The 26,232-nt window shown below is 40.0% G+C and overlaps 1 protein-coding gene across 2 annotated transcripts in view; it reads left to right on the top strand.

Annotated features, from left to right (window-relative positions):
- The window catches only part of KHDRBS2 (KH RNA binding domain containing, signal transduction associated 2), a 379,002-nt gene that overhangs the window by 111,364 nt on the left and 241,406 nt on the right, over window positions 1-26,232 (top strand). For both annotated transcript variants that reach the window (XR_011328340.1, XM_069804568.1), the window contains exon 3: window positions 15,912-16,028. Coding sequence is in view for 1 of the 2 variants with exons in the window: in XM_069804568.1 (XP_069660669.1) it covers window positions 15,912-16,028 (117 nt within the window). In the remaining variant the exon portion in view is untranslated. The remainder of the gene's footprint in view (window positions 1-15,911; window positions 16,029-26,232) is intronic.

The following is a 26,232-nucleotide window of genomic DNA, read 5'->3' as shown; positions in this document are numbered from 1 at the left end:
GACTCAGATTGCACAAATTAAGAGTAATTGTGATAGTGAAAGGATATTTTTGTCATGTTTCCTTAAGACTTGCCATGAATCCCATGCTGTAAACATCTCTGAATCACTTTCTTTTTGACTCATTGCTCATCTTCTCCATATCTTATAATTTTATATAAACCAATTTCATTGCTTTTATGTTAGTAATAACCAGTTCTTCATCACATTGTAACTACCTCTCAAAAATAATTATTGAGTTTGCCAGCTACCTCACGCCTACAGCTTATAATTGCTCAAAACCTTATAAAGATAAAATAAATATTAAACCCCATATATTTTACAGATAAACCTTAATGTCTACATCCAGCATTGAACACATTTTCACTCTGCCATGGGGAATTCTGTCATATCGTGAATAAATTTGATGCTTTTCCATGACAAATTAAAAATAAGGAATTTCAATTAGCGTGACTACTTGAAAAGGCTGTTTCGCAAATATATTTATTTTGGTTTAGCTGTTAATTCTTTGCCTACATGGCTATAAACTGCTTTCTTTGAAAATCGCATTTACAAAAGATGAATAATAACTTATTTTAGATTAATTCTTATAAAGTATACATCAGTTAATCATTGTATTTTTAGTAAATCAAGAAGAAAAAACAGGGAGAATGCCATTCTGCACCCCCTTTGTTTTTTCCATCTGAAGCAGACCAGCATGAGTGTGAGAGTTGTACAAGAGTCTGAGTGTTGAGCAATAATTCTGTGACAGGATTACATCCATATTAGTTACATTACATCCATTTATTATTCATAAAAATATGATCATTCCTGAACAAAAAGGGACGTAGGATTAGGGCTTCAGCCTAGTTTTATATGTTGCAGTCTGAAGAAACGCAAGGAATTCATTTATTTGTCATATTCTATCTGCATGAAATAAAAAATACACATTGACAGCTCCCACTGAATAGTGGAAGGAAACATGCTGCTGTAGATGGATGTAATTCATTTTTCAGGGCTTATAATTTACTGAAGTGAAGAATATAGTTTATTTAATTGCCATTACTGTTGTAAATTGCTGTCTTTTTGTCCGAACAAAATCTTGTAGATACAACTCCAGAGGACTGTCTAAAATTGTATCTTTAGAGATTAATATTTGGATCAAAGCGGACTGCATAAATGCATTTTTCACCATATCTGTTTAAGACAATTCGTAGCATTTAAACATTTTTTTTTTAATCCATGAGAGGGCTTTCCTTCTAATCCCATGTCAGGCTGGTTTCATCAAGAGCGTTTCATAGAGGACCTTGTGAAAATGAATATCTTTTGGAAATCAAGTATATGGTATCAGCTTACTTTCTTTTCCATGTTTGTTTGTTCTTTGGAGAAGACCGACAGATTGCTGAGAAATTATTTCCTTTTAAAATAGCTATGTCAGCTCTTCACCGCTCTAACGTATTTATTTGCCCATTCACGTATTTTATTGTTTATTCTGATTTTTAGTAATTTAATTGGAAATTCTTAGAAAATTTTCCTTGCACTAACTTCCTCTCAACCACCTGTCACAGTTTCCTCCATTATGAACCCAGATGGAGAAAAAGCGTTTTATTTTTGTGTTCTGACCTCATCTTTCTTGAATACTCCTTTTATAGCCTGAACAGCTGTTAGCCCTACCAGCTCTCTCTCTGGCTTTCAAATCTTTGAAAATTATTTTATTTTCATTTTTTATATGTTCTCCAAGTTGTTACTCAAAATTTTTCTCTTACCTGTTTTGTGTAGATTTTTTTTTTTTTATTATTTTTTTTTTAGGCTGGTAGTTTATGGTCATTTTTGTTTTCCTTATTTGAATACAACTTCAGATTTTTAAAAGACCTTTTTCTTGCTTCTAATATACAAGTGAGTTAAATATCATTCCTGTTCCTGCGCATGTAGACTCTTTGATTTTTAGGCATATCCACAGCTGGATCCTTTCTACTTCAAATGAGATCTTTTCCTTTTGAACAGACTCTCCCTATCCTAGACATGTCCTCAGTTCCAGGTGAATCTCAGTTCTTCCTCCTAACACCATTATTTCAGCCCGTGACTGCAGCTTTGCTTCAGCACATCCCCTTCTCTCTGAATTTGCACAGGGTTTAAGGAGAATGTTGCAGAGTGCTGCTGTGCAGGTCCCAGCTTTGAGCTCTGTCCTGGGTTCAGCTGGGATAGAGTTAATTTTTTTTTACAGGAACCTGGGAGGTGGGGGGCATAGCCGGGGCAGCTGACCTGAACTGGCCAAGGAGCTATTCCATACCATGTGACATCATGCTCAGTATATAAAGGGGGAGCGGGCCGGGGGGTGGGCTCTTCTTTTCGGTGGGGGAAGTGGCAGAGCGTCGAGTCCCGGGTGGTGAGCAGTTGCACTGTGCATCACTCTTTTTTGTATACTTTTTCATTAGTACCGTTGTTGTTGTTGCAATTTCTTTGTGTTGTTCCAGTAAACTGCCTTTATCTCAACCCTCGAGGTTCCAGGTTTGGTTTTTTTTTCCTCTCCTCCGTCTTCCCCCCATCCCACCGGAGGGGGGCGGGAGGAGTGAGCGAGCGGCCGCGTGGTCCTTTGTTACCGGCTGGGCTGAAACCACGACAAGCTCCCAGACAACTTGCATTTGGCCTCCAGAAGTTCCCTCAGCATTCCTCAGTTTTTGTTTTATATCGGGACTGCAAATTGCTGCCACTGGTATGTCTTTAGAGTCTGTGCAGACTTCGTGTGAGGTCCGCAGGATGCACGTTCTCTTCAGAGCCACCAGTACAGGTCTCTGTCCATGGCATGTGTCGTGGTTTAACCCCAGCCAGCAACTCAGCACCACGCAGCCGCTCACTCAGTCCCCCCCACCCAGTGGGATGGGGGAGAGAATGGGGGGCAAAAAAGGTAAAACTTGTGGGTTGAGGTAAGAACAGTTTAATAGAACAGAAATGAAGACAATAACAGTAATAACAACAATAATAAAATTATAATAATAATGATAACAATAATAATAAATAATAATAATAAAAGGATTGGAATATACAAAACAAGTGATGCACAATGCAATTGCTCACCACCTGCCAACCGATGCTCAGTTAGTTCCCGAGCAGCGATCCCCCCAGCCCCACTCCCCCCAGTTTCTATACTGGGCATGACGTCCCATGGTATGGAATACCCCTTTGGCCAGTTTGGGTCAGCTGCCCTGGCTGTGTCCCCTCCCAACTCCTTGTGCCCCTCCAGCCTTCTTGCTGGCTGAGCAGGAGAAAGTGAAAAGTCCTTGTCTTGGTCTAAACGCTACTTGGCAACAACTGAAAACATCAGTGTGTCATCAACATTCTTCTCATACTGAACCCAAAACATAGCACTGTACCAGCTACTAGGAAGACAATTAACTCTGTCCCAGCTGAAACCAGGACAGCGTGGTGGCGGGGACCTGGCATGTTGTCACTTCATGCGTTCCACCTCGCCTGTCTTGAGAACATGAAAGAACGAAGTCGGATGGGGCTAGCAGTTTCCCTGTAAAACTTGTCCTCTTTCCCACTGTAGTCTGCAGACTGACAACCAAGATAGCCTATTTCAGTTCTTTTTTTCTTTTTTTTTTTTCTTCCCCCCCCCCCATACTTCCATGATTTGGTAATAGGATTTTCATAGAACAGTCCTTTTCCTAATTTATTACTGTTATTTTTTGCAGTTATTTTTCCTGTCATTTCATTTTTCTTCTCATAGTACTTTCTCTGTGTGGATGTCCTAATTCAGAAACTGTTGTGTGATAAATACTCTCTGCTATTTCTTAGAGAATAGTGAAGTCCTAGGCTCACCAGGCTTGACTGCTGTGAAACTGGAATTCACCAGCTGAAAGCTGTTCAGGGGTTTGGGCATCTGTATTTGCTAGTACCTTGGAGTTCATTTTTTTTGTATTTGCTAAAGATCAATGAGAAAGCTACTTTCTATTATTCTAAGTGTGGGATGGACAAACCTAAATATATCTACAAATTTAGATGCTTTAAATGAAACTTAAGAGTTATGCGCTGGGTTTTAAATAGGCTCTTCCTAAGGCAGTTTTAAATCTGAATATAATGGTGAAAACATACAGTTTTAATTGTGAGTTTGTGGATGGTGCTTAAATGTGAGAGTATATGTGCTAGGTTGTCAACATCATTGTATCGCATTTTGAATGGAAAAGATGACATCCATCAGTAGTTGCCGAATGATTTCATTGTTATTGCAGGTTGAAGTGCACTGGTCTGTTCTTATTTTGGTGCAATATCACTTACAGATGTATTCAATTTTAAGGGGAATAGGATTGTTTTGTAAATGAATTTGTAGTGGGAAAACATGCCCAGAAACTTACATGTGTGGAACAAATCCTTAGCTTTTTGCGTTTAAGAATGTATCAGGTTGTTTCCTCTACTTTGCTATGATCTGAATGATTTCAGACAGATACGATGTTTATTAAGTTAAGAACTTCAAAGGAGTTTTGAGATTTCCACAGAATATAATGTTCCACGTAGAGTTACACTTACATTTATCCCCAGTGTCTGTTGAAAGTTAATTTTGCTTATTGTTTCACATATTTTTTTGTCATAGCAGTTGTTGGTTTTCTTCATTTTAGTGGCTACAGCATTTGCAGAGAGACAAATATAAGGGATCTATCAGGGTGTGAATGCTTGGGGGTTGGAAATAAATCACTTCATCATTTATCACTCCTTGAAGGAACTTGAATGCGGCGATTCCCTAGAGGAACGTGAAAGAGTACTGCAAGGTGCGTGTTCCCAGGAGGACTAGATGTTGCTCTACTGTCCATGCAGGATCTAGGCATTGAACACCTAGCTTCAGACCTAGAATTTCTGAATTTCATTAATCTGTGTGACATACCAAAGTCCATGCAGTTAATGAAATGAATGAGGCTGCTAAGCTGGAGCTGTACAGCGGCCTCCACTGAGTGACCAAGGCTCAAGGCACTCAACAGCCTGGACTGGACTGGTGTGCTTGAAATTCTGCAGACATAGACACCAGCCCCCCAGCTGGGTCAGATGCCAATGTGAAAGTGAGTTTCAAAGGCTGAACCATCTACCTAGGCACCAAGGTAATGACTTTGCTGTGGCTGACAGTGTCACTTTAACCCTTCCAGGAGAGAACTCCTGGCTCCCTCAAGCAGCTGGAAGTGGGGACGTACTGGCTTGATAATGTGAATGGAAAATATTCACTGCCCTTTTTTTGCATTGGTTGATACCTTTAATATGTATTTTGCAAACACATTCATTCTTCTTGAAGACTGTAGATGTGCTGTAGCAGGGTAATTACAATGGAATAAATATTAGATAAACTAGATAGTTATTAAATATACCTGAGGCATTTCTTAATCTTGTGTTAGAGGAGAATTCAGTATTACTTCTATAATACTCTTTTAAGTGAGAATCCGATCTTAGCCTGGGGTGCGGGGATAAGAAAAAAGCTGCAAGTGAAAAAAATTAGCAGATCATTTAATATGTTATCAGGTAGGAGCATGCTAGCCACAGTTTTGTTCACAGTTGCTGTATTGCAGTGGCAAGACTTCCTTCCTGGATACTGTTAGATATTGCAGCCTAGGTTGTTCAAAGCCACTTCGGCTCTCCAGCTCATGCTTGCCAGCTCATTTGTCACATACAGTATGTCTTGTTCTTCCGTCAAGGTGTTGCCCTGAAGGTACTTTTTTGTGTGGTACATTAACTAAGTCTGAAACACAGTTATGTCACTTGCAAAGGGATGCCATCAGCAAAGCAGTCTCATGTTTTTAGATGCTTTTGACACTCAAATGTTATAAAACTCTATAATTTCTAGTTTTGTGATGAGACTGAGTAGGTATTCTAAATTGTAGTTAGTGAGTACTATGGGCTATCAACTTGGCAAATTATAAACATTGACAAATACTGATAATGGAAAAAAAAATCACATTCCTTGTATGCATATTTAACACAGTGATTGATTCTTCACAGTTAGCAAATCTGTTACATTTATGTCAAATTACAGAGCAATTACTCTCTCTATATATGTTAAGCTTGTTTTTACAATCAGCAGTGTTAAATGAAATGTAAATTCAGGGATCTGCTGCATTGGTTACTGCTATTGCAATTAGCCCTGCGTACTGGGGAGGAGGAGGGTCTGCAGACCCTCTGGTTTGCATGCTGTAGAGCAAGCCAGCGCAGTTTCGGTTTGGTGAGTGGGGAGGATCTTTACGTGCTCAGTACGTTTGCGGTGTAAACCAATGGAAAGGCATCTCTGCCAGATACGGAGTTAACGCTGACTATTTTCCTTCCATAAGCTCGTCAGAGTGAGCAAAAAACCTAAGAACAGGCCTATTCCGTTAGTGTGCAGTCTGCTCTTGGAAGAGTGCTGCAGTATGTGGCTTTTGAGAGTAAGCTCATGAACAGCGACAATATATCCAGCAGTATTTACTGTGTGTTGTCCAAGTTTGTGTTCTGTCCTGCCACGTTTGGTTGAATGGACAAGTAGAGGACAGTATCTGTTGTCTTAAATTTCCACAATTTTCACTTGAAACATAGTTGAAATTTAAGTATGAATTGGACAGATGTCCTACCTGAACACCTTGGGAACAGAATTCAGCACCAGTTCGGGTCTCTGAATTAACACAGTATTACTTAACTGTTTTCACCTTGTCAATGTTGTTCTGGAATGCTTTGCTCCTCTTAAAATATTTTATTGCATTACCACTTCAGATCAGCCAAGTCCTCATTAAAAAATCTTGAAAGATACTTGATTTTCCTCTCTAAGCATAGAAAAAGTAGAAGGTAATGAGCTCTAAGGAAGAAAGATTGTATTTTCTTGCATTTGACCTTAGTGATAAGGACAACCCCCCCCCGCCCCAACAATATAGAAAATGTAGGGGGAGGGGCAAGAACCAGAATTTTGTAAAATGTTTTTGAGTGCTTTCGCAGGCTGGTTTAATTTTCATAGAGCTATGTGAGTTTGCATATGTCAATCAATTTAAAGTAATGCTTTGCTTTGATTATGAACGTGACTTGAGAATAAAATTAATGTTTGCATAGTGCTCAGTATATGTAAATTGATATATAAATGCTGCTGTAAGTATAATTACATTAATAACAAAGGGCAAAATCAAGTTGACTAACAGAGTTTTTAATTAGATTAACATAAACCATTTGTGATTTAATACAATGCTGTCTACAAAATTAGATACTATATGCATGTGTGTTAAATCAGTTCATTAGCATACTGGGTCCAAATGAACAGTTCTTATAATTTCCTTGACTGAAAAGAAATTTGAGTTTTATGCTACATTTTTACTAGTCTGGTATCACTAACATACATGGGAAAGATAAATCAGTTTTATGGTTGAGTATTCAACCCTAACTTACCCTGGTTCTTGTTGACTTAGAACTTAACTTCACAAATACAGTATCTGGCAAAGAGTAATCTTGCACCTAATATGAAATCATATCCAGCTCAGTAAGAGTAAGATGATGTGCTGGAAATCCCACTGTATTACAGCTCCTTTAGATCTTCCTTTTATGTTCCAAACTCTTCAAGTTAGAAAAAAGTTGGTAGGTTGCTGCCAGTTAGCAAAGAGCAGGTGGTATTTATTACTGTGACCAGTAAATTATGTGTCTGTGGGAGAACGAGCCCAAAAAGCCAAATGTGTATTTTGCTTTTAAGTGTTGTAGTCTTAGTACCTATGTCCATACCTCTGTATATGCTCAATATAAACAATTTAATTATGCACTTTGGAAGAAGGTTAGTGGTGCACTTCTGCAGTCTGAATTGTTAGCATTCGTAGAAATACTGTTTTAGATAATGTCCTTCAAATGACCCAGTCTTAGATACACAATTCCAAAAACAACTTATTACTTACCTTGTATTTTACTTATTTCTAAATAGTAAAAGTTGACTATTTCAGGCTTGGCTAGGATCAATGTTAAAGGACAGGGGGTTGCTTTTTGTCCTCAAGAGGCCCCTTGCCCTTGATTCAATAGAATGTGACTTAAATACGAGGGAAAAATCATTGTTAGCTCAGCGTACCCTGCAGTTTCTGAAAATACTGCTCTTCTTCAACAGCTTTCCATTAAGGAGCAGTCAGCCCTCAAAGAACTTCCCGACTCTTTGTAGACATGGATTGGGATCAGTCATGACCTCTGACTGGTGACTAGTTTGCTAACAGCTCTAACCTCCCAACAAGGGCAAAAAAGCCGGAGAGCTGTTCCTGTCTGCCCTCAGCCTCCCACACTGCCCCAGCTGGGCTGGCCACATAGCGATAAGCCTAGGAAAAAGCGGTTTATTCCAAGTTGCAGAAGAATTGTAAGAAAGGCAAAAGCCAAAGATAAAGTGTGAAATTAGGATCCTCTTTCTCGTTTCTGAGTTGAAAAAGCAGGCTCCGGTGTGGTCCTCCTGTCAGCAGAACCTGGTCCTGCTGCACGTACCACGAGTAATCCCCACTTTCATAACTGAGCCCTGTGATTCTAATGGCAGCAGTTTCTGCAGTCACTCCCTGAGCATCCAAATAAGCAATAGTAGCCACGTACATTCAACAAAGCCTGTTTTTAACATACTTGACAGCTCTTCAGGGTCAAGATCATGTCTTCCTGCATGTCTCTGCAGTGCCTGGTACAATGAGTCTCTCTGGATATCTCTGCAGTTAAAATAATAAACCCCTTGAACTTGTTAATTGCAGATTTAATATAGATCCACAACTTTAATTGGTTCCTTGGCTTTTCCTCCATTACCTCATGTCGGAGTTAAAAACAGAATCACACACAAAAAAATGTTTGGGTGTCTGACAGATTAGTAGATTATAATAAATTGCACTGCTGATGCATGTATTAGAGAAATAGCTATTCAAATTTTCCTGACTTAAGAAAGTTTAACTGAATAAAGATACATCAGACACCAAACTTTTTTTTTTAAATCAGAAAATTTATTTTAATTTTAAGGCTCATTTAAATTGCTTTATTTAAACGCCACAACTTCTTACCAAATTCTGACAGGAAATTGCTAAAAATGAAAAGTGAGGGGATATTGTTGCTCTCTCAGTGTGGACTTGTATCTGGAAGATGTTTGTCTGGAGTCGCTGACCATCTGTTTCATGGAGTTATGCCAAAAATATATTTTCATTGTAGATTTAGATGCTTGCTATAAGCTAGTAAATAACCAGGCAAATATTGCAGCATCTTCTTCAAGCACACAGTAAATATGAACTCCCAGCACTTTTCATGATAAAAAAAAGTGTAATAAAAAAAGTGTTTATTTCTTAGGTAAATCTAGTCACAGTAGCTTTAATGATTCTAACTTTGTTACTCAGATTTAATTTATTCTTGAGGTAATTCTATTGATTTAAACAAGAAATTAATTTGGCCCGCAGTTTTCAAGAAGCTGTATTTTCCCTTTGAGCATGTAATTTTGAGTCCATTTTTCTCTCTGCAGCCTGGCATTGGGTTATTGTTCAAAGCATAATGAAGAGATGCGACCCAGTGAGCTCTGTAGGAAAGGGCAGCCTTCTCCTTTGCTGCCTGGACCGCTGCAGTGAAGTTTCAGTGGTGCAATACTTTAAGAAAGCTTTAGCGCGTGTCCTTTGGAGTAGATCTCCGGAGCCCCTCTGGAGTACATTCATTTTCTGTTTCTGCTGTTGCTGTCTCTTGACATGCTGTATTGGGTTTGTGTGGCCAGGTTTTGGCAGCGGGGGGCCTACAGGGATGGCTTCTGTGAGAAGCTGCTGGAAGCTTCTTCCCCCATGTCCAACAGAGCCCATGCCAGCCCCAAGACGGACCTGCCTCTGGCCAAGGTCGAGCCCATCAGTGATGGTGGTAGTGCCTCTGGGAGAACAGAGTAAAGAAGAGGAAAAAGTTGCTGCACAACAGCAACTGCAGGCAGAGAGAGGAGTGAGAAGCTGTGAGAGCCCCAGCCCTGCAGACCCCCAGGTCAGTGCAGAAGGAGGGGAGGAGGTGCTCCAGGCACCAGAGCAGAGATTCCCCTGCAGCCCGTGGTGATGAAGACCATGGTGAGGCAGGCTGTCCCCCTGCAGCCCAGGGAGGTCCACAGTGGAGCAGATCTTCACCTGCAGCCTGGGGAGAGAGGACCCCACGCCAGAGCAGGGGGATGCCCGAAGGAGGCTGTGACCCCATCGGAAGCCCGCGCTGGAGCAGGGTCCTCGCAGGACTTGTGACCCCGCGGGGGACCTACACTGGAGCAGTCTATGCCTGAAGGACTGCAGCCCGTGGGAAGGACTCACGTTGGAGCAGTTTCTGGAGGACTGTCTCTCATGGGAGGCACCTCACGCTGGAGCAGGGGACGAGTGAGGAGTCCTCCCCCTGAGGAGGAAGGAGCAGCAGAGACAACGAGTGATGAACTGACCCCAACCTGCACTCCCCGTCCCCCTGTGCCACAGGGGGGAGGAGGTGGAGAATCCAGGAGTCCAGGTCCTGGAGTCAGCCCTGTCCTGCTGAGGAGGGCAGTGACAGAGCAGCTTTGGTGGGCACCTGGTGTCCAGCCAGGGTCAACCCGGCAGACATGCCTTGCTGAAGTAGAGCCCTGCAACGTTGAGTCCTACCAAACAGGTTTCTCAGAAGCTCTTCTCCAGAGACTGCAAACATCACATCACTGTAATAAAAAATAGTGTTGCATCCTTATCTGGAACACTAAGTCCGTTTCGGAAAAGCCAAAAAGTGCTAGATGTTGAAGAGGTACTGGGGTAAGCAGCTACATACAGAGGGAGGCGAACTTGAACTCTGCAGGATCTGCTGAGCTATAGCGTAGCATCGCATAGAATAGTTCCAGCTGGGCATTGTTACGCTTACAAAATGTTGAGAAAAATAAAATTTGCCTTCAGATTTGTCTGCTACTCCCTTAACATGAAGGGAACTCCCTTGTGCATGTCAAAAGGTGAGATACTCTTTAAAATAAACACTATTCTAAAATAAATCAGAAGTCCTAGAATAGTACTAGAAGAAAACTAATTTATAAGCAGGTCTTAAGCAGTAAGGTTTTATTCAGGAGTGAATAATATCTTTGTCTCCTCCCCTTTTCTTTAGCACAGGACTGAATATAGAAGGATTTTTTGTTTTCCCATGAATAAGGAAAGCTTTTTGTGAGGATACCTAGCTCTGCAAATGGAAAGACCCTTTGTTGCTCCACAAAGGAGCTGATGGTAATGGTGAACAGAACATACTAAGAAGTAACAAACCTATTTCATGTTGCCAAGCTGTGCTATTTCTGTTTTGGTGTTTCTAGAAGAAATTAATTTATTCTCCCAATTCAGGGCTTTGTGCTGCTTTATCTTACAGCTGGAAGCATTTGTCTGTCCCATATTTATCTAGTTTTTGTTACTGTTCTGAACACTGATTCGTGTATAAAACAGAAACGGTCACTGACACAAACACTTTTTCTGAATGGCAAGCATATTCCTTGTTTCTGCTTGTAAAACCCAATTAAAATAGTCTTCATAGAATAAGAAATGTTACAGTTCTAGTAGGGATGTATTTGGGCTACATCAAACAGGGAAACAAATCCTCTTCTAAATGTCAACATGCCTTTTCTGCCAGTCACTGCATTTAGTTTGAGGCTTAGATGTTAATGCTGTGAACTGTATGTTCGCTTTGTTATACCTATGGTACGCCGTCCTGAAGTAGTCAAAACCCTTACTAATATTAAATGGAGTTTTTAATCTCGCAGGAACTGGTTAGCAAATTATATGAGTCCTTGCTTAATTGGTTACCAGCATTCTTGCCCCGACGTGCGGAAGGGAGGTGGGGAGAAAGACAGGTGTGGTTTTGGATAGGGTAGGTTTTCCGGGGAGCACTTCGGGCTGCCCTATGGTGGAGTAACTCGTGATGTACTTCTGAGGGTGCTTCTGATGGTGTCCGAGTGCCTGCGGCCGTTCTCTGCCCAAGGCTGCCGCTGGTTCGGGGAGCCCCCTGCCAGACAGCCCTCGTCACCCCGCCGGACCTCGCGGCCCCTCTCCCAGCTCGTGGGAGGTCCGCGGCATTCCTGGGCACGCGTCAGGAGGGCAGCAGCGCCGGGCCACCGGTGCGGTGGGTCTGGCGAGAGAACTGACCGTTGTGTGGCTGTCCGCGTATTCGAAGGCCAGTTTATCGCTTACTGAGAATAAGGCGGGTCCCCTGTAGACAGCCGAGGTAGGGACCGATGTTTGATTGCAGTTCTCGGCATTAAAAGGTGAGGTAGCGGTGAAAGCCAACAGCCCCTGTCTGCCTGGTGCCGGTCGCCGCGTCTGCAGCTGTGGGGCGGCTCCTCCCCAGCGAGAGGGCTCCGATGCCGGGAGCCAAGGGCATTTAAATATGCTAGTATTAGCTACGGATTCTCTACAGCACAAGTTCACTGCCCTTCTTTTCCCCCTCTTTTATACAACACAGACACAAAGTGGAGCCGCATCTATTTGTCTCTGATGCCCGCTCCAAAGTTCAAGCTCCCATAGCACTCATCTCGTGGACAATTTGCTTTAACATGCCATATACTGAGGAAACTTTCCCCTGAGTATGCAACATTATATAAATCAGATGTTATGTAAATATCAACTTGTAAATGTGTGTGTATTTAAGTTAAATTCTGTGACAATTCTGGTATTATGACTTCTGAGAACAGCACTTGACGTGTCCATATTAAAGGAGGTAAGCTCAAGCATGGCAATGAGAATAAATACATGTGGCGATCTTCATGAGCTGCTGTAGTACGCTTAAGACTAGACTATCACAACATTGTAAGTAAGCTGGAGGATATATTTTAAAAACTAGCTGTTGTACACATTTTGTTTACAGCACAGACTATAACTAATCTCTGGCATTTTGTAGAAACCATGTATGGTGTATTGACATAATAAATGCTGACACTGGGAGACAGACTGCCTGTGCTGTGATCCAGCTTGACAACACCTGGTTAGATTTGGGGATTCTCTTCTGTGACTTAGCCTGAAGCAAGTGAGGTGTGTTGATGCGCAGCATGTTTTACTGCAAGGGGTTTTGGAGATGAGCAAGTCTGTGATTATATATGCATTCATGCATGGAGCGCATACCTAAACTTTTTACTAACATAGGCAGTTGTTTGGTAGGAAATTTCATGTAATTACTTCATAAGAATTCTCCGTTTTCTGTATACTTGTTGGGTATCTAATCTTTGGTTTTAAATATTCAGTCCTAGCATACAGACTTCAGCAGAATGTCTCACACTGTCAATAAATATTCTCCGTGTGTAAGCACAAAGCTTTGTAGACGGGTGGGAGCAGCACAGTTTGGGGAAAGAGAGTCATTTCTGTGTGTCCACATGTGCGGTATCATTTTTTGCTATTTCCATACGAGTATAAAAAAAAAAGTTTCATGAAAAAAAACTTTGATGGAGGCTGAGAAGACTGCCTGTTGGCTTTGGGCACCTTACAGTCTGATTGCTTGTGCAGGGTAGAGTGTGAAAGGAATCAAGATGCAGGTAAACCTGGTGAAACTGTGTGTATATTGGTTGGGGAAGACGTTGGGGAGACTGGCTGTGGATACTCAACAGATCTAACCAGCTGTATGCTTTGTCAGGTTTTATACTGCACAGGAAAAAGTTTATTGCCCAGCTGTTGACACAGGAAGCATCATGTGCATTTGATTATAAGTAAAGCATCCCCTGCTATCACCTGATCATTTTCCCCTGGAGACATGCATTTGTCTCCCCCAGATAAATGATTAAAAAAATCTGAAAAAAATCATGTGCAAAATCTTTGCCATAAATGAGGAAGGGTTTCTACAAGCGCACAGAAAGCCTAGCTCATGTTCTTAAATATGATTGAGAAGTTAAGCCACCCATAAAAACATCCAGTAATACAACAATAACCATATTTTTCAAGTGGAAGTCTGTTTCCTCCCCAGCAATGAAATCTTTCTGTTAATACTTTCTATTCTGTATGTCATCATTTCTCAGCTATCTTCTCCTAATATGACCGGATATTATCCCAGAGAATTAGTCTTACTATTATTTGGAGAAAATTTGTATACATGGCAGAATTGGATCAGAACTCAGATTGCAAAATAAGATCTACATTTACAGTGGCTGTACCAGGAATGCGTGTTTGTGGGCAAGGGTCATCATTATATGCAGTCAAACTGCCTGAGTTTTCACATTTTCCTTTGCAGCAGCTGTATGCTTTGGCTGTGTCTGTGACCATAACTGGAGCTTAAGCTTTCCAGTATTAAAAGTAGTTCTGCTCAGGTTCCTATCCAGCATATCTTAATAAAATAAATACGATGAATAAAGTTGTGTTTCAAATTTCTTACAGTTTGTGCTATTCACTGAAATTTTCTCTTTAATTGTCTGCTATTTTTACCCACATGTGAACATAAAGGGTTTAATTTTTCATAAGTTATTGAGTCAAAGATCCTCTATGAGTACTTTCAGACTTTCAGGAGTTCTGTAATTATAGACTGGTGCTGAGGGTAGCCAGTGGCCCTAGAGCTCACTGACGCCGGCAAGACCGAGCACAACAGTTGAACGTCTGGTAGAGTGCACGGGCTTTTCTGCAACTTCAGACAAAACCGAATTAAGAGCAATTCAGTTATTTAGTTGTAAGTAACTGCTTGCTTCCTGATGTGTGTTTTTTAGAAGGTGGATGAGCTGTGAGTGTCTGCTACATAATCAATAGAATTAAAATCCCTAGCCACTTATTTCCTGCGAAGTGATTAAAATCCACTTTGTACATAGTTTATGCTGGCCGTACCGGTCCTTTGCAGCCATATGTCAAGGTAATTATTAGACAGTTTATGAAGTGTTTAAATATAACTGGTCAGCATAAATCTTCATAGAGTGTATTTTAATAGTTTTATTCCATTCAGAGAACAAATGGAGTTGAGCTTTGGCTGGCTGCCTTGTAGTCTCTTCCAAACTTACATAGCGGTATAGCTCTTTCAGCTTTCGAGCGGCAGCTTTTCTTAATATTAAGAGACACTGAAAGGATGCAGCAGTAGATGGTTATTCTCTGTTTGGTGATGTGTAAGTGGCACAAAAGATTTGGTGTTGTAACTTGCGAACAGGCATTCTGCCCGCGAGGGGGTCCCTGCAGAGGATAAAAAGCTGTGCCGTTTGCTTGGCCATGTCTAATAAACCTTCACATACATGACATGTGATTTTTGAAATCTTATTTCCATCGTAAGTCCGAGGCCTAGTATTAAAGTTGAAATTCAGTCTTTGCCATTCCTTCCTCGCTGTGTGGTTTATTTTCATATGAAATTTAATAATCAATTTGAAGCCAACAACTTCTTCTAAGCCAAGTGGTCCCTGGAAGAAGCATAGCTACAGTTTCAAGACATAGGATTGTTGATGCCATGATGGGGCATCATCTCTAAATCCTACCCCAAAATGGGATAGACATGTTATCTTGCTAGAATCAGTTAGGTTTGATTAGGTGGCAGTAAATTTCACCTTAAGTATTTATTTTTCCTGTGATTACATATTACTTTCTTTGATGGTTTAACCAATATTTGAAGGAAGTTACAAGTGGTTTGTAATTAAAACACTGGACTGAAAGCCAGCTTGGATTCTGGAGTCTCTGGCCTGATTCTGAGTTTGGGTGTTATTAACGTGGCTGATGCGTTTGTGTTGTTATATTCTTGCTGGCTGAAGTGGAAGCAAGAACCATCTGATAAGCAAAGATCTTGTTTAGCTGTTAGCTAAACCAAAGCAGTGACTGGCCATTTTTGCCCTAGAGAGAAGCCTCCTGGGCTTCAAATAAACCGTGAATGCTTTTACTGCCTTTCGTGCTACGTGAGAGGATACCTCCGTTCTCCAGACTTACATCCCAATGAATTAGGCTCAGAACTAAGTAGGAGTATTTTTTTTAAAGGAAAGTAAACTTTTCTTTTTTAAGCAGCTTGTTTGTAAAGATTTATTAAGTTTTTGAAAAAGCACCTCTAGGTCTAAAATAGTTCTCTTACTTGCTTTCTAGTTCAATTTTGTTGGGAAATTGCTTGGACCAAGAGGAAACTCCTTGAAGAGGTTACAAGAAGAAACAGGTGCAAAAATGTCCATCCTGGGGAAGGGCTCCATGAGGGATAAAGCTAAGGTACTGTGTCTGGATTCTGGTTGCAATTAGTGTTGAAACATTTGTGTTTTAGCTGTTACGCTTAGATTGCCTGTCTACTTATTAATGACTCAATTAATATACTCATAATAGACTCTGACTCCAAGGCTAGTTTGTTTATTTGAAGTTACATCAATTGCTTAAATACAGTTTTTCTCTTGCTATGCAAACCTTGCTTCCCATATAATTATAGACCTCCACAGTTACTGTGTTACCACTGTTGTATAGGTAATTCACCTGAAAGATAAACCAGCTTAAAGTTCATTTGTTCTGAGAGGTCTGTTTCTCCTGAGAAAGTATAGCTTGTATAGACTACTGCTGTAATATGGGTGTACATAAATAGGTTTTCTCTTTTGTTTATTGTTTCTTTAGAGATGGGACTTTTTTAAAAGATTGAATATTTATTCAGGGCATAGTTCTAAAAAAAGATAACAAACTGCATGATTTGCTTAAATGTCTGTCAAAATGCACTATTTATAAAAGAAAAACCTTGTGTTTCGAATCACTGCCTGGTCAATGCACCTAAGGTAAGGCAGCTTCATATATATCTGACCCAAAGAACAAGTACTGATTGCATTGTGGCATCTTACTTTACAGTCTGTAGAACAGCAGTATTATGGTCAACACAGAAATAATGACTGCTAATTTCACTGAACTGTATATTGCCTTTAGTAATGTTGTGCATTATTCTGCTTTCCTTTCTTTCACTTCTGTCATTCATCTCTGTAGCTAAAATAATGAAAGCAATAATACACCAGAATAACGGAAAGACTAATCAGGATTTTATGGTTGGCATTATTTGGTCTTGGAAATGCATATCAGCAGTCACACACGCATTATGAGGTCTCCAGTTGCAATATTGGAAAAATCAAACCACAAAACAGACAAATTAGGCACACTGAATGTATTTCATTTTTTCAGAGATTTCTTTATGACATTGGGCATACTGACACTTCAATTATCTATTTAACATTATATTTTATGATAATAAATGTTGAATACACTACAGATTTTATTTCTAGATATTGACAAGTAAAGTATTTTATGACTTCTGGCTTACTTCTGGAATGATAAAAAATTACTCCCTGGATGAATGAATGCATGTGCTGCTAAGTAGCAGTAATTTGCATCAGTACTGCATCTGCCAGCTCCATTCTCAGCCACCCACTCAGATTATTATTGCCAAGAGCAGTGATTGCCCAGACAGGGGACTGTGAAGGGCTTGTTACGAGCTTAAAGATGTTTAAAAACACAAATAGTTAGACTGAGCTCTCTGATTTTTGACATCGGTCACTCTTCTTATCATATCATTTGAATTTCATCTGATCATAACGAATGGTGCCAGCATGCCAGTAACTACATTCACTCATGAGTATGTCAGAAAAAAAAAAATTCAGGGTATTTTTTTTCTTCTTCATAGAGTATTTAGTACTTAAGTGTAATCTGAAGTTAAGTATGAACTTCACGGAAACTCATTTGTATAAGAATGGTGTAAAAAATGAAGTTATAAAGTAAAATAGCATGAAGTACAGCAGTGATGAAAGCAACTTATGTAGAGAAGGCCTCGCAAGCAACTGTTGTCTTAATCCAATTTAGACATTACTGACTCAAAAGAAAACAAAATCCCTGTGCAATTACAGTGAGAGATAGGAATTATCTGGTCTGTGTACATCACTGATACCACTTCTAAGCAGAAGAGGCTGAGAATGATCATGGAATGGGTAACAGTTGCAATTAGCATTTCAGAGAGGATTTTCTAGGTTGAGATACTGGTAAAACTTAAAGCAAATATATATGACTGTAAGCATAAATAATAGTGTGAATTGTTACATAGCTAAGGAAAATACAGCTTGCTCTGGTTAAAACAGTTTTCTTGCCATAAAACAAGCCCACTAGTCTCATTTAAGCAGTATTTTTTTACTGATTTAATACAAATTCCCAAAGTCTGGAGGCTTGTTGTGGTTATTTTGTACCGTACAAGAAACCATCTTATGTATATTGGTGGATGAGTCTTCCTTCTGGAGGAATTTCCAAGAAAAATCTATGAAATTTCTCTCTGTAAACTAGAATTTCCTTAAAGCTGTCTATATTATGCCATGAACCATAATAGTCCCTAAGCAGACTGCAGGCTTGTGTGCTTTTCCCCTCCAGTCCAGTGCATCCAGATGCTAAGCTGCGTCAGAGCAGCAGAAACAGAATTTCTGCTGGAAAACACTAGATACACTTATGCCCTAAATCCTTAGGTACTTAGTGTTTGAAAAGAACTGATCCACCTATTTGGTTTGGTTTAGTGCCAAAATGACAGTAGGCAAATGCTTGGCTCTACAATGAACCACTCTGGCCATACTCTATAATTTTGGGCATATGGAGGAGGGGCAGTTTCCAGTTCTGGGAAGCAGACTCTCTGAAGGGAGGTATATCTGCTTCTCAGAATTTCCTTATCTTTAAAAAACAAATCTGTGGCTAAATTTCATAGACTAAAGAATTTGGGTTGTTCCTTTTCAGACCCTCAGGGGACACTTGTTAAGAGTGACTTGAGATTTTTGAGTATCTGCTGTGCCTACAGTGTGGGAACAGGAGAGGTTAATTTGAAAAGCCAATGCAACTTACCTAAAATGAATATTAAGAACAACTCCAATCGTGCGCTAAATATCACAGAGCTTATACATGTGTCACAGAAAGTTGTGTTAGAAATTGTTGAAGAGATGCCCAAGAGTAACTGCAGCAGTTTTGCAGAACATCATTTGCAATACAAGGAAAACTTACGATTCTGCCAGTGCGGTATGGCTGATGTGAGTGCTTAAATCTCTGTGCTTCAGCTAATGCCACTGGCTCAGCAGAAGTTTAGTTTTCTGTAACAGGAGAAAGATCCTACAGTGTTCTGACAGGAAGAACAAGCACCATCATGAAACATGGACAGTCCACTAGGCACAACAGAAGATGATGCTGGCTTTCGGATACTTCTTCCTTTTGATTTGGCATGCAAAACTGTAGCTAAAATTTGAAATACTTATTAGCTGCATAACTCCCATTTCCTTTTAAATCATAGAGAAAGTATTGTTCAACATGTTGAGCATAGCTGTGACCACTGAGAATTGTGCCCACCCTAAGAGCACAGCCAGTTGCCAACGAGTTTTTAGAACAGGTTGAGCTCTCGCTATCTTGATGGCTTACATGCTGCCACTGAAGGTTGTCATTCCTGTAGTAATATAGCATTATAAATATGCAAATACATTCTTCAGAACAGGTAGTGATGACATTAAACAGAGTCATGTTGAATTGCTTGGCTTTTGATTCTTTCCCATTTCTTTTTCTTCTTTTTCCAAACAGCATGGGAGGCGATTGTAAAGGTAAACAATCAAACTGAAGTGACAGGATAAATCCCATTACAAGTGGAATGAATTGATTGCTTTCATACATAGATGCAGATTTTCTCCTTTTCAACCATGCAATGAATGCTTTTCACTGTGCCATTAAAAAAATTAAATGTATGCAGTGAGCTGGAATAGCTTTTTTTACATAAACCATAGCAGTAAGAGCATGGGTTCTCTTTAAAAGAAGCAAAAAAATATGTAGCAATGTTTCTTAAACACTTCTATTTCTTGAGCTAGTTACCTGCCAGAGTTACATAAGAGAAAGCAGTCTTGGGGCTTGCACCATTTCTCCATGTTCCCTGGTTTTAGATTATTTATATGAGAAGTATTTTTTTTATTCAGATAACTTATACACCAATGTGCAATAAACATGCACTAGATAGTATACATAACCTGGTCTTTGTGTTATGTGGAACTTCAGAACATCATATGCGAGAACGCAAAATGGCAATGGTTTCATGCAGATGGGGCTGAAAGGAAAATTTTTGTAGGAAAATAATTTAGGGCCAGAGATAAAATAACCACCCTGGTGCCATTAGAACTGCCTTTAAGGGCCGCATGATCTGCCCGCGGATTGCTGGAGCCTGGGGAGAGTATGTGGGAAGAGTCAAAAACATACTCCTCCCCGTCCACGTTTCCCTGAGAACCCTCTGCTGACCGGAGAGAAAATACTGATCTAAGGGACACTGGTCTGAGGTAGGACCTCACCCTTAGTAACAAGAGTGAGAACAGATCAACAGCATTAATCATAGTCCAGCCATGATACTTACCTGCAACATGCCATCATCTCTCTTTGTTAGGTTTTTTTCAGAGATGAACTATACTAGAGTAGATGAGGCTGTATTTGGTGAGGCTTGCCTGGAATGACTATATGTAGCATGGTACCAGTCATTAATTGGTATGGATCATGCTGGTGAAACAGAGCAAATGAAGGCCATGCATGATCCCAGATTAATAACTGAAATGCTGGGCAAGGCGTAGAAAAAGCAAAAACATGTTGAGAAAGGCAAGAGGACTGGCTTGGGGAAAAAAAAAAAAAAGGCAGGTATAAATCTTTTGCAAAATTAAAACTCTACCTTGTACAGAATTTTATCTTCTGTCTTTTGTCTTTCCCATTGCATGTGTAACTTCATGGTGGGGACATTCAAAGAAAAAGATGATGGAAATTTTCCAGTGAACACAAAATTAAGTAGAAAAGAGGTATGTGGAGGCTCCAGAATTCTGAAACAAAGAAGGGTTGTGAGAGAAATCTTGAAAATGTGCAAGTGTGGTAGTTGGAAATTTTTCAGGGTACAATGTGCACTTTTTTTGTTGTTGTTTAAGAACTTTTTAATTTAAAAATTAACCTAAGTGAATATATTTGGAAGAACTCAATAACCTAAGAACAGTAAAATGTTTTGATTTTGCTCTAGTAATATTTCGAGTGTTACCCAAAGGAAGATTTTTGATTGCTTTTCATTTTGTTAAAAAAATGAAAAATGGATTTTTAACCTGATTATTTTTTCCTGAAAACTCATTGTTCATCACCTGCAAGACACTTCTTACAAGACAGATTAACTATTTAAACTGAAGAGGCTCACATTGTCTTTGCAGAAGTCACAGACACTCCAAACATCTTTTTGAACCACTTTTTACTTACATGAAGCAGGATTTGGAAATTAATGTATAACCTGATAACAAGGCTATATATTAGATAAAAGAAAGCTAAAACTTCAGTTGCTACAGTAGCACGTGGGCTGTCAGCCATGCATGAAGGAAAATGTAAGTCGCAGTGCTTGAGTTAAATCTCCTGAATACTGATGTGTAATTGGCAACCCAATTTAAAGTCTGTCTTTTTACCTAGAGAAATCCTGTCAACACCAATTCCCGTTTTGCACACTTTCTGTTTATTATTCATTTCTTTCATCGTTTCAACTTCCACTTACGTCTTTTGTCCTGGCTGTTTGGAAGATGCTGTTATTAAAGATTCCTTTCTTTCCTGTAAAACATGGGAAATTGGAGAACAGACTTGCACTGCAGCTTCGAAAAATCATGTAAACTATTTGTCCATGACTCAATGTTTTGTCAGCTACTGAGTGAACTTTTAAATGCTTTCTTCTTCAAGTTTCAGTTGTTATTTAAACTAGTTATTAAAGAAAGAAAGTTTCATCACAGAAGAGTTAATTGCAGTAGAATTATCTGCCTTTCATTAATCTGTGGGTTAAGTACTTCCAAAGAAGCTCCACTCCCACTGGACAACGGCTTGTCCCGTTAAACAGGATTTCTTGCATTAGCTTTTCTTTTTAAAAACCACAGGTGTTAAGAACTTGTTGGCAAATAAAAGGATCTGAAGTCAGCACGCAGGTTACCTACCTAGATGCAGTGATTAACGTATTGGCTTTAGTGTGGTTTTAGCAGCCATATTATACAAGTACCTTATAAAAGATTTTGAAAATATGGGGGAGCTGCAGCACACACTGGTCTGTTCTCTGCAAATGCTAGAGTGCCCTGACTGCTATCCTGCAACCTTTAAATATATGCTTAAATATCTTACGGGATCAAGTCCAATAACTTTTTGGCTTGAAGCACAATATATTTTTTCATTAGATTGTGTCTGCCATGAGTGTAGTGCCCTAATAGGGCAGAGTTAATTCTCTGATAGCATTCTCTTGACTTCATTGGTTTTTCAAGGCTATATAAATAATGCTAAGATAGCCCAACAGGGAAAAAAAAAGTTGCAAGTTTTGTCTATAGGAGGTGATGATCCAAGTATTGCATTATGGTCTTTCCAAATCCTATTGCTTTACTGAAACATGACAACAAAAGTGTCTTCTTTAGTGTCCTGAGTTTCAAAAGCCTTTGAGTGACACTGTCTGTTACAATCATTTAAGCTTATGCAGTATGGCTACTTATGCTTTATTTCCTTCCAAATGAGAGTGGCAGCATTCTGAAAAAAAATAAGAAATTATGAAAGATGCTGGAAAGTAAAAAAAAAAAATAAATAGAAAATCACCTACCAGGTTTTACACTGGTGCCACCCCACTCGTGCTGGTGAGGTTGCTCACTCTAGTTTATGGCTATGGTAGTTAAGCCCAGTGTATCATCATGAGGTTTCAGCTCTTACAGTTGGGAGATACAAATATGGGAATTTCTATAAAAAGTCCATTTTAGTTCTTTAAAACAGAACCTGTAGGTTTACTTCCAGCCTGCTGGGAGTTTTGGTCTGGACTCTATGCAAAATCCCTGAAATGTTTGTTTCTTAGGTAAGATGTTTCTGTTTCACTGAAATACTCCTTTATCATCTTTAGCTGTAAAATCTCTAAGAGTAAGGTAGAGCAATGTGTGGCACTGGGTTTAGAAAACTGGCTTACATCCAGAAGCATCAATGGCTAGTTTTAAATCACTAATTGGTGCTCAACCATTTAATCTTTTTCTGTTAGGTTTTCCTTTGCTGTGTGTAAAAGTATTATTGGCTTTGTATTTTTATCTCTACAACCATGGTACCTTACAGCTTACAGCCATTTTACCCCACAAACAGGTTTACAGCCAAGAGCAGGATTAGGCCCTCAGCATGTCTTCAAGATATGAGCAGAAGTTACAGTAGCACACTGCCTCTGCTGCAACACATTTTTTTTCCCTTCCTAAATCTCTCCAGCCTCCTGATACGGACTGCTGTGAAGCTGTAAGGACTATAACAAATGACCAGCAACAAGGAAAAATGCCCGCAAAAGGAAACAAACAAAAAGCAGACCACCCCTTATTTTGAAACTGAAATCTTTAAAGTGTACTGTAATCTGCATTCTCTCAGTTTTTCTTTCAAGTGCGCATGTCAGAAGGTACCAAAGGCTTTCAAACTCTAAAGCCAGGTTTTACCTGAAAACAATTTCCAAAGAACATACTTTCTCCTTATACAGAGAAACTGTAAATCTCTTGGCAGACATAGATTAGAAGAAGAGACCGTCTTTATCACTGTTTCCTCCAGTATTACTCACGTTCTAGCAACTTTCAGTTGCTCAGCCACCCTGGTTTCTTTGGAAAATACCTCTATATATCGCCTGTAATGTGTTGTAAACTCCTTTTTGCCCTGGTAAGGGAGGGAGTTTGAGGTAGATACAGATCACGCCCAATATTTCTTAGAATAGCTTTTATTCTTTAAGCTGTTTTTACTAATAACAGGTAAACTGTTCTCACAGCACATTCACTTATTTAGTCTCACAGCTGAATTGCACTCTCACGATTATCTGGTTAGAGCAATGTTTGAGAAGCCAACTCCACCTATATACTCAGAAAATAGAGGGTAATACTGGCAGGTCAATGGTAGGTGTTCAGAAAGTCCATCAGAAGGTCCTTTATTTCATCAGATGCATATGTAATCCCATGGCCTTCATATGCATGTAGCAGTCGTCGTGGATGTGGGCCGAGTTATGGAACCCGTTGCTGACACCGGTGTGTGCTGGTGCTCAGCAGCCTCTTGGTGTTTTCAGACTGCATGTTCTTGCAGGTTCACCAGCACCAATAGTCTCCAGGGCTTACCAGTCCTTGGGACGCTTTCACGTGCCACCTTCTGAACCATACTTTTTCTTTCTTTGTCCTTTTCCTTTCTTTTTCTTGAAACTATTTCTCCATCAAAACTTAAGGATACCTATAGAATCAATTCATGCAAACTCACATGGATGGGACTTTCATGAAAAAATGTTTGGATGCTCATCTTTTAATTGCTTCTCTTAGGTGTCTCTTCATGTCCACACATGCTGTCTGATCCCTCTTATGTTTCACCAGCTCCTCAGAGCTGTGCAAATCAGCTTGTTCCCAGAAGGCTGTTCCTTCTCTTTCCTTCCAGAAGACTCCATGTTACCCAGAGTGCAACAACTGGGAAAAGCAAGTCATCTTCTCTGCTTCCCAGCCACACGCTTTTAACTAAATTTGTGTATTTTAATATCACAGTAAACTGAAGGCTTTCAGTCATATATGTTCCCTCTGGCACAAAAAGGATGTGTTTATTCACCGAGGATCTTTCTAGCTGAGGATTCATAAACCTCTTCATTTTTTACCATATCCCTGAATATTTGGGGTTATTTTCCTCTTGCCTCTTTGCACTCTGTTGGAATATTGTCGTTCCCCAGATCATTAGTTAGCACTGGATTCCTGGCAGATGGGAGAATCTGTTGTTTGGTAGTTTTAGCAGCTTCCATTGGCTACCTCTCTGTCTGGCTTGCTGGCTGAGGTGGGAGCAAACTCAAAAATATGAGGCCATTGAGCCAAGACACAGTGAACTGGCCCTACTGGGATAGATTCTTCCCTTGCTGACATTCAGATGGTCCTGTCTGCATACCTAATCAATGAGATGCCTTATGATGGATAGTCCCTTATCTATCAGAACACTCATCTGTGCTAACAGGCATCTCCTTAATATCATTGACCAGTAACTTTGGATTTGGAACCTGGCTAGAAAGATCAACTGCCTGTTATCCTTCAATTTATGCAGTTTCAAATGATCTGCAACACCGTAACCCCTGGCTGTTTCAGTTTGTGCTATAAATTTTGGGAAAAGTCCATTTGTTTCCATTTCTGTCAAGTTTATTTGTTTCCTTGCAGTATGGATTTTTCCTTCTGAAGGTGGTTTGTCATATTTATGTCGAAGATTTAAGGTGTTTTCTTTGACTTCCCTCTCTGAGTGTTAGAACCCGTTTAAGTACATAGCCCATCTTGCTGCAGAGAAAACAGTCTTTTCTCCAGTCCCTCCTGAGTTAAGAACAGGTCTCCTTTGTTTTGGCTGGATGGCTCAACCACTCTGACCTTGCTTAGAGGAGTCAGGCTTGAGGAAAGCTTTTTAAAAGCTTTTTATCTGTATGTATATGTGGAGAGAGAGAGAGAAAGGGGGTGGTGGTGTGGGGGTGTGATACATAGCTGTGATTCACAGTTGAGCGTAAGTCATTTTGTATTAGCCAGTTCCTTCTGATGTCTTCTACAGAGTGACTAGGGATGTCTGTCTTTTATCAACAATTTGAAATTCCCATGCTATTTAATATTCAACTCTTCTATCCCCAAAAGATGCATAATTGCTTCCAAAGTTTCAATATCGTTTCGTAACCCATTTCCTAAATGTTTCTACAGATTGGTAGGAAATTCCCAGTAGATGACACCACGTTCATTTTAAGAGGAGGATAGTTGAAGTGGCATTACTCTCAGATTATCACCAAATTATTCAACAGTGTTCCTTTCGCTTTGGTATAAAACTTACTGTCTTCTCAAGACATACTTGAATAAGCCTCCAGACCCTTCCCTGTCCTAACTGTGGATGATGTGTTACATTTTCTTCCATTCTGAGTTTCATGTGGCAAGTAAAGAAAAAAGCATCAATAACAAACCACCCTTTTTACCAGAGAAAGATACCAGTACTGCTCGAGGTCCTCAGCCCCCCCACGCGACTGTGTCCTCCCTGTGTACGAGGCCCTGTGGCTCCTCGTCTCTTCCACAGCGAGTTCCACCTTGCTTGAGTCTCCCAAGTTCTAGAAAAATCTCTTCTCTAGAGACATGGCTTGTGGTTTTATGCTGCCTGTCAGCTCTGACCTGGATTTCAGCGTCTAGGTCTGCAGATGGGGCAGCGGGGCCATCTGTTGACTTCTCCAGTCGGGTTCCAGTTCTTCTCTGGGTCTTCTGCCTGGTCACTGTAGGAGCATGTGAACAGGACTTTGTTGTCCCTTTAGAGAGGTCATTTAGGTCTCTCAGTAAGCAACCTGTTCCTACCCCCATAGCAGCCGGAAAGTTTTTGGTTGCACTTTTATATAAAATGTTATTTGTGAGTGAAGACATCAAATTTGTGTCAGCAGCTT

This window comes from Haliaeetus albicilla, chromosome 17 (assembly GCF_947461875.1).
Source record: "Haliaeetus albicilla chromosome 17, bHalAlb1.1, whole genome shotgun sequence".
Lineage (NCBI taxonomy): Eukaryota > Metazoa > Chordata > Aves > Accipitriformes > Accipitridae > Haliaeetus > Haliaeetus albicilla.
Note: the sequence above shows the minus strand (reverse complement) of the source record. Positions and strands in the feature narration are given on the sequence as shown.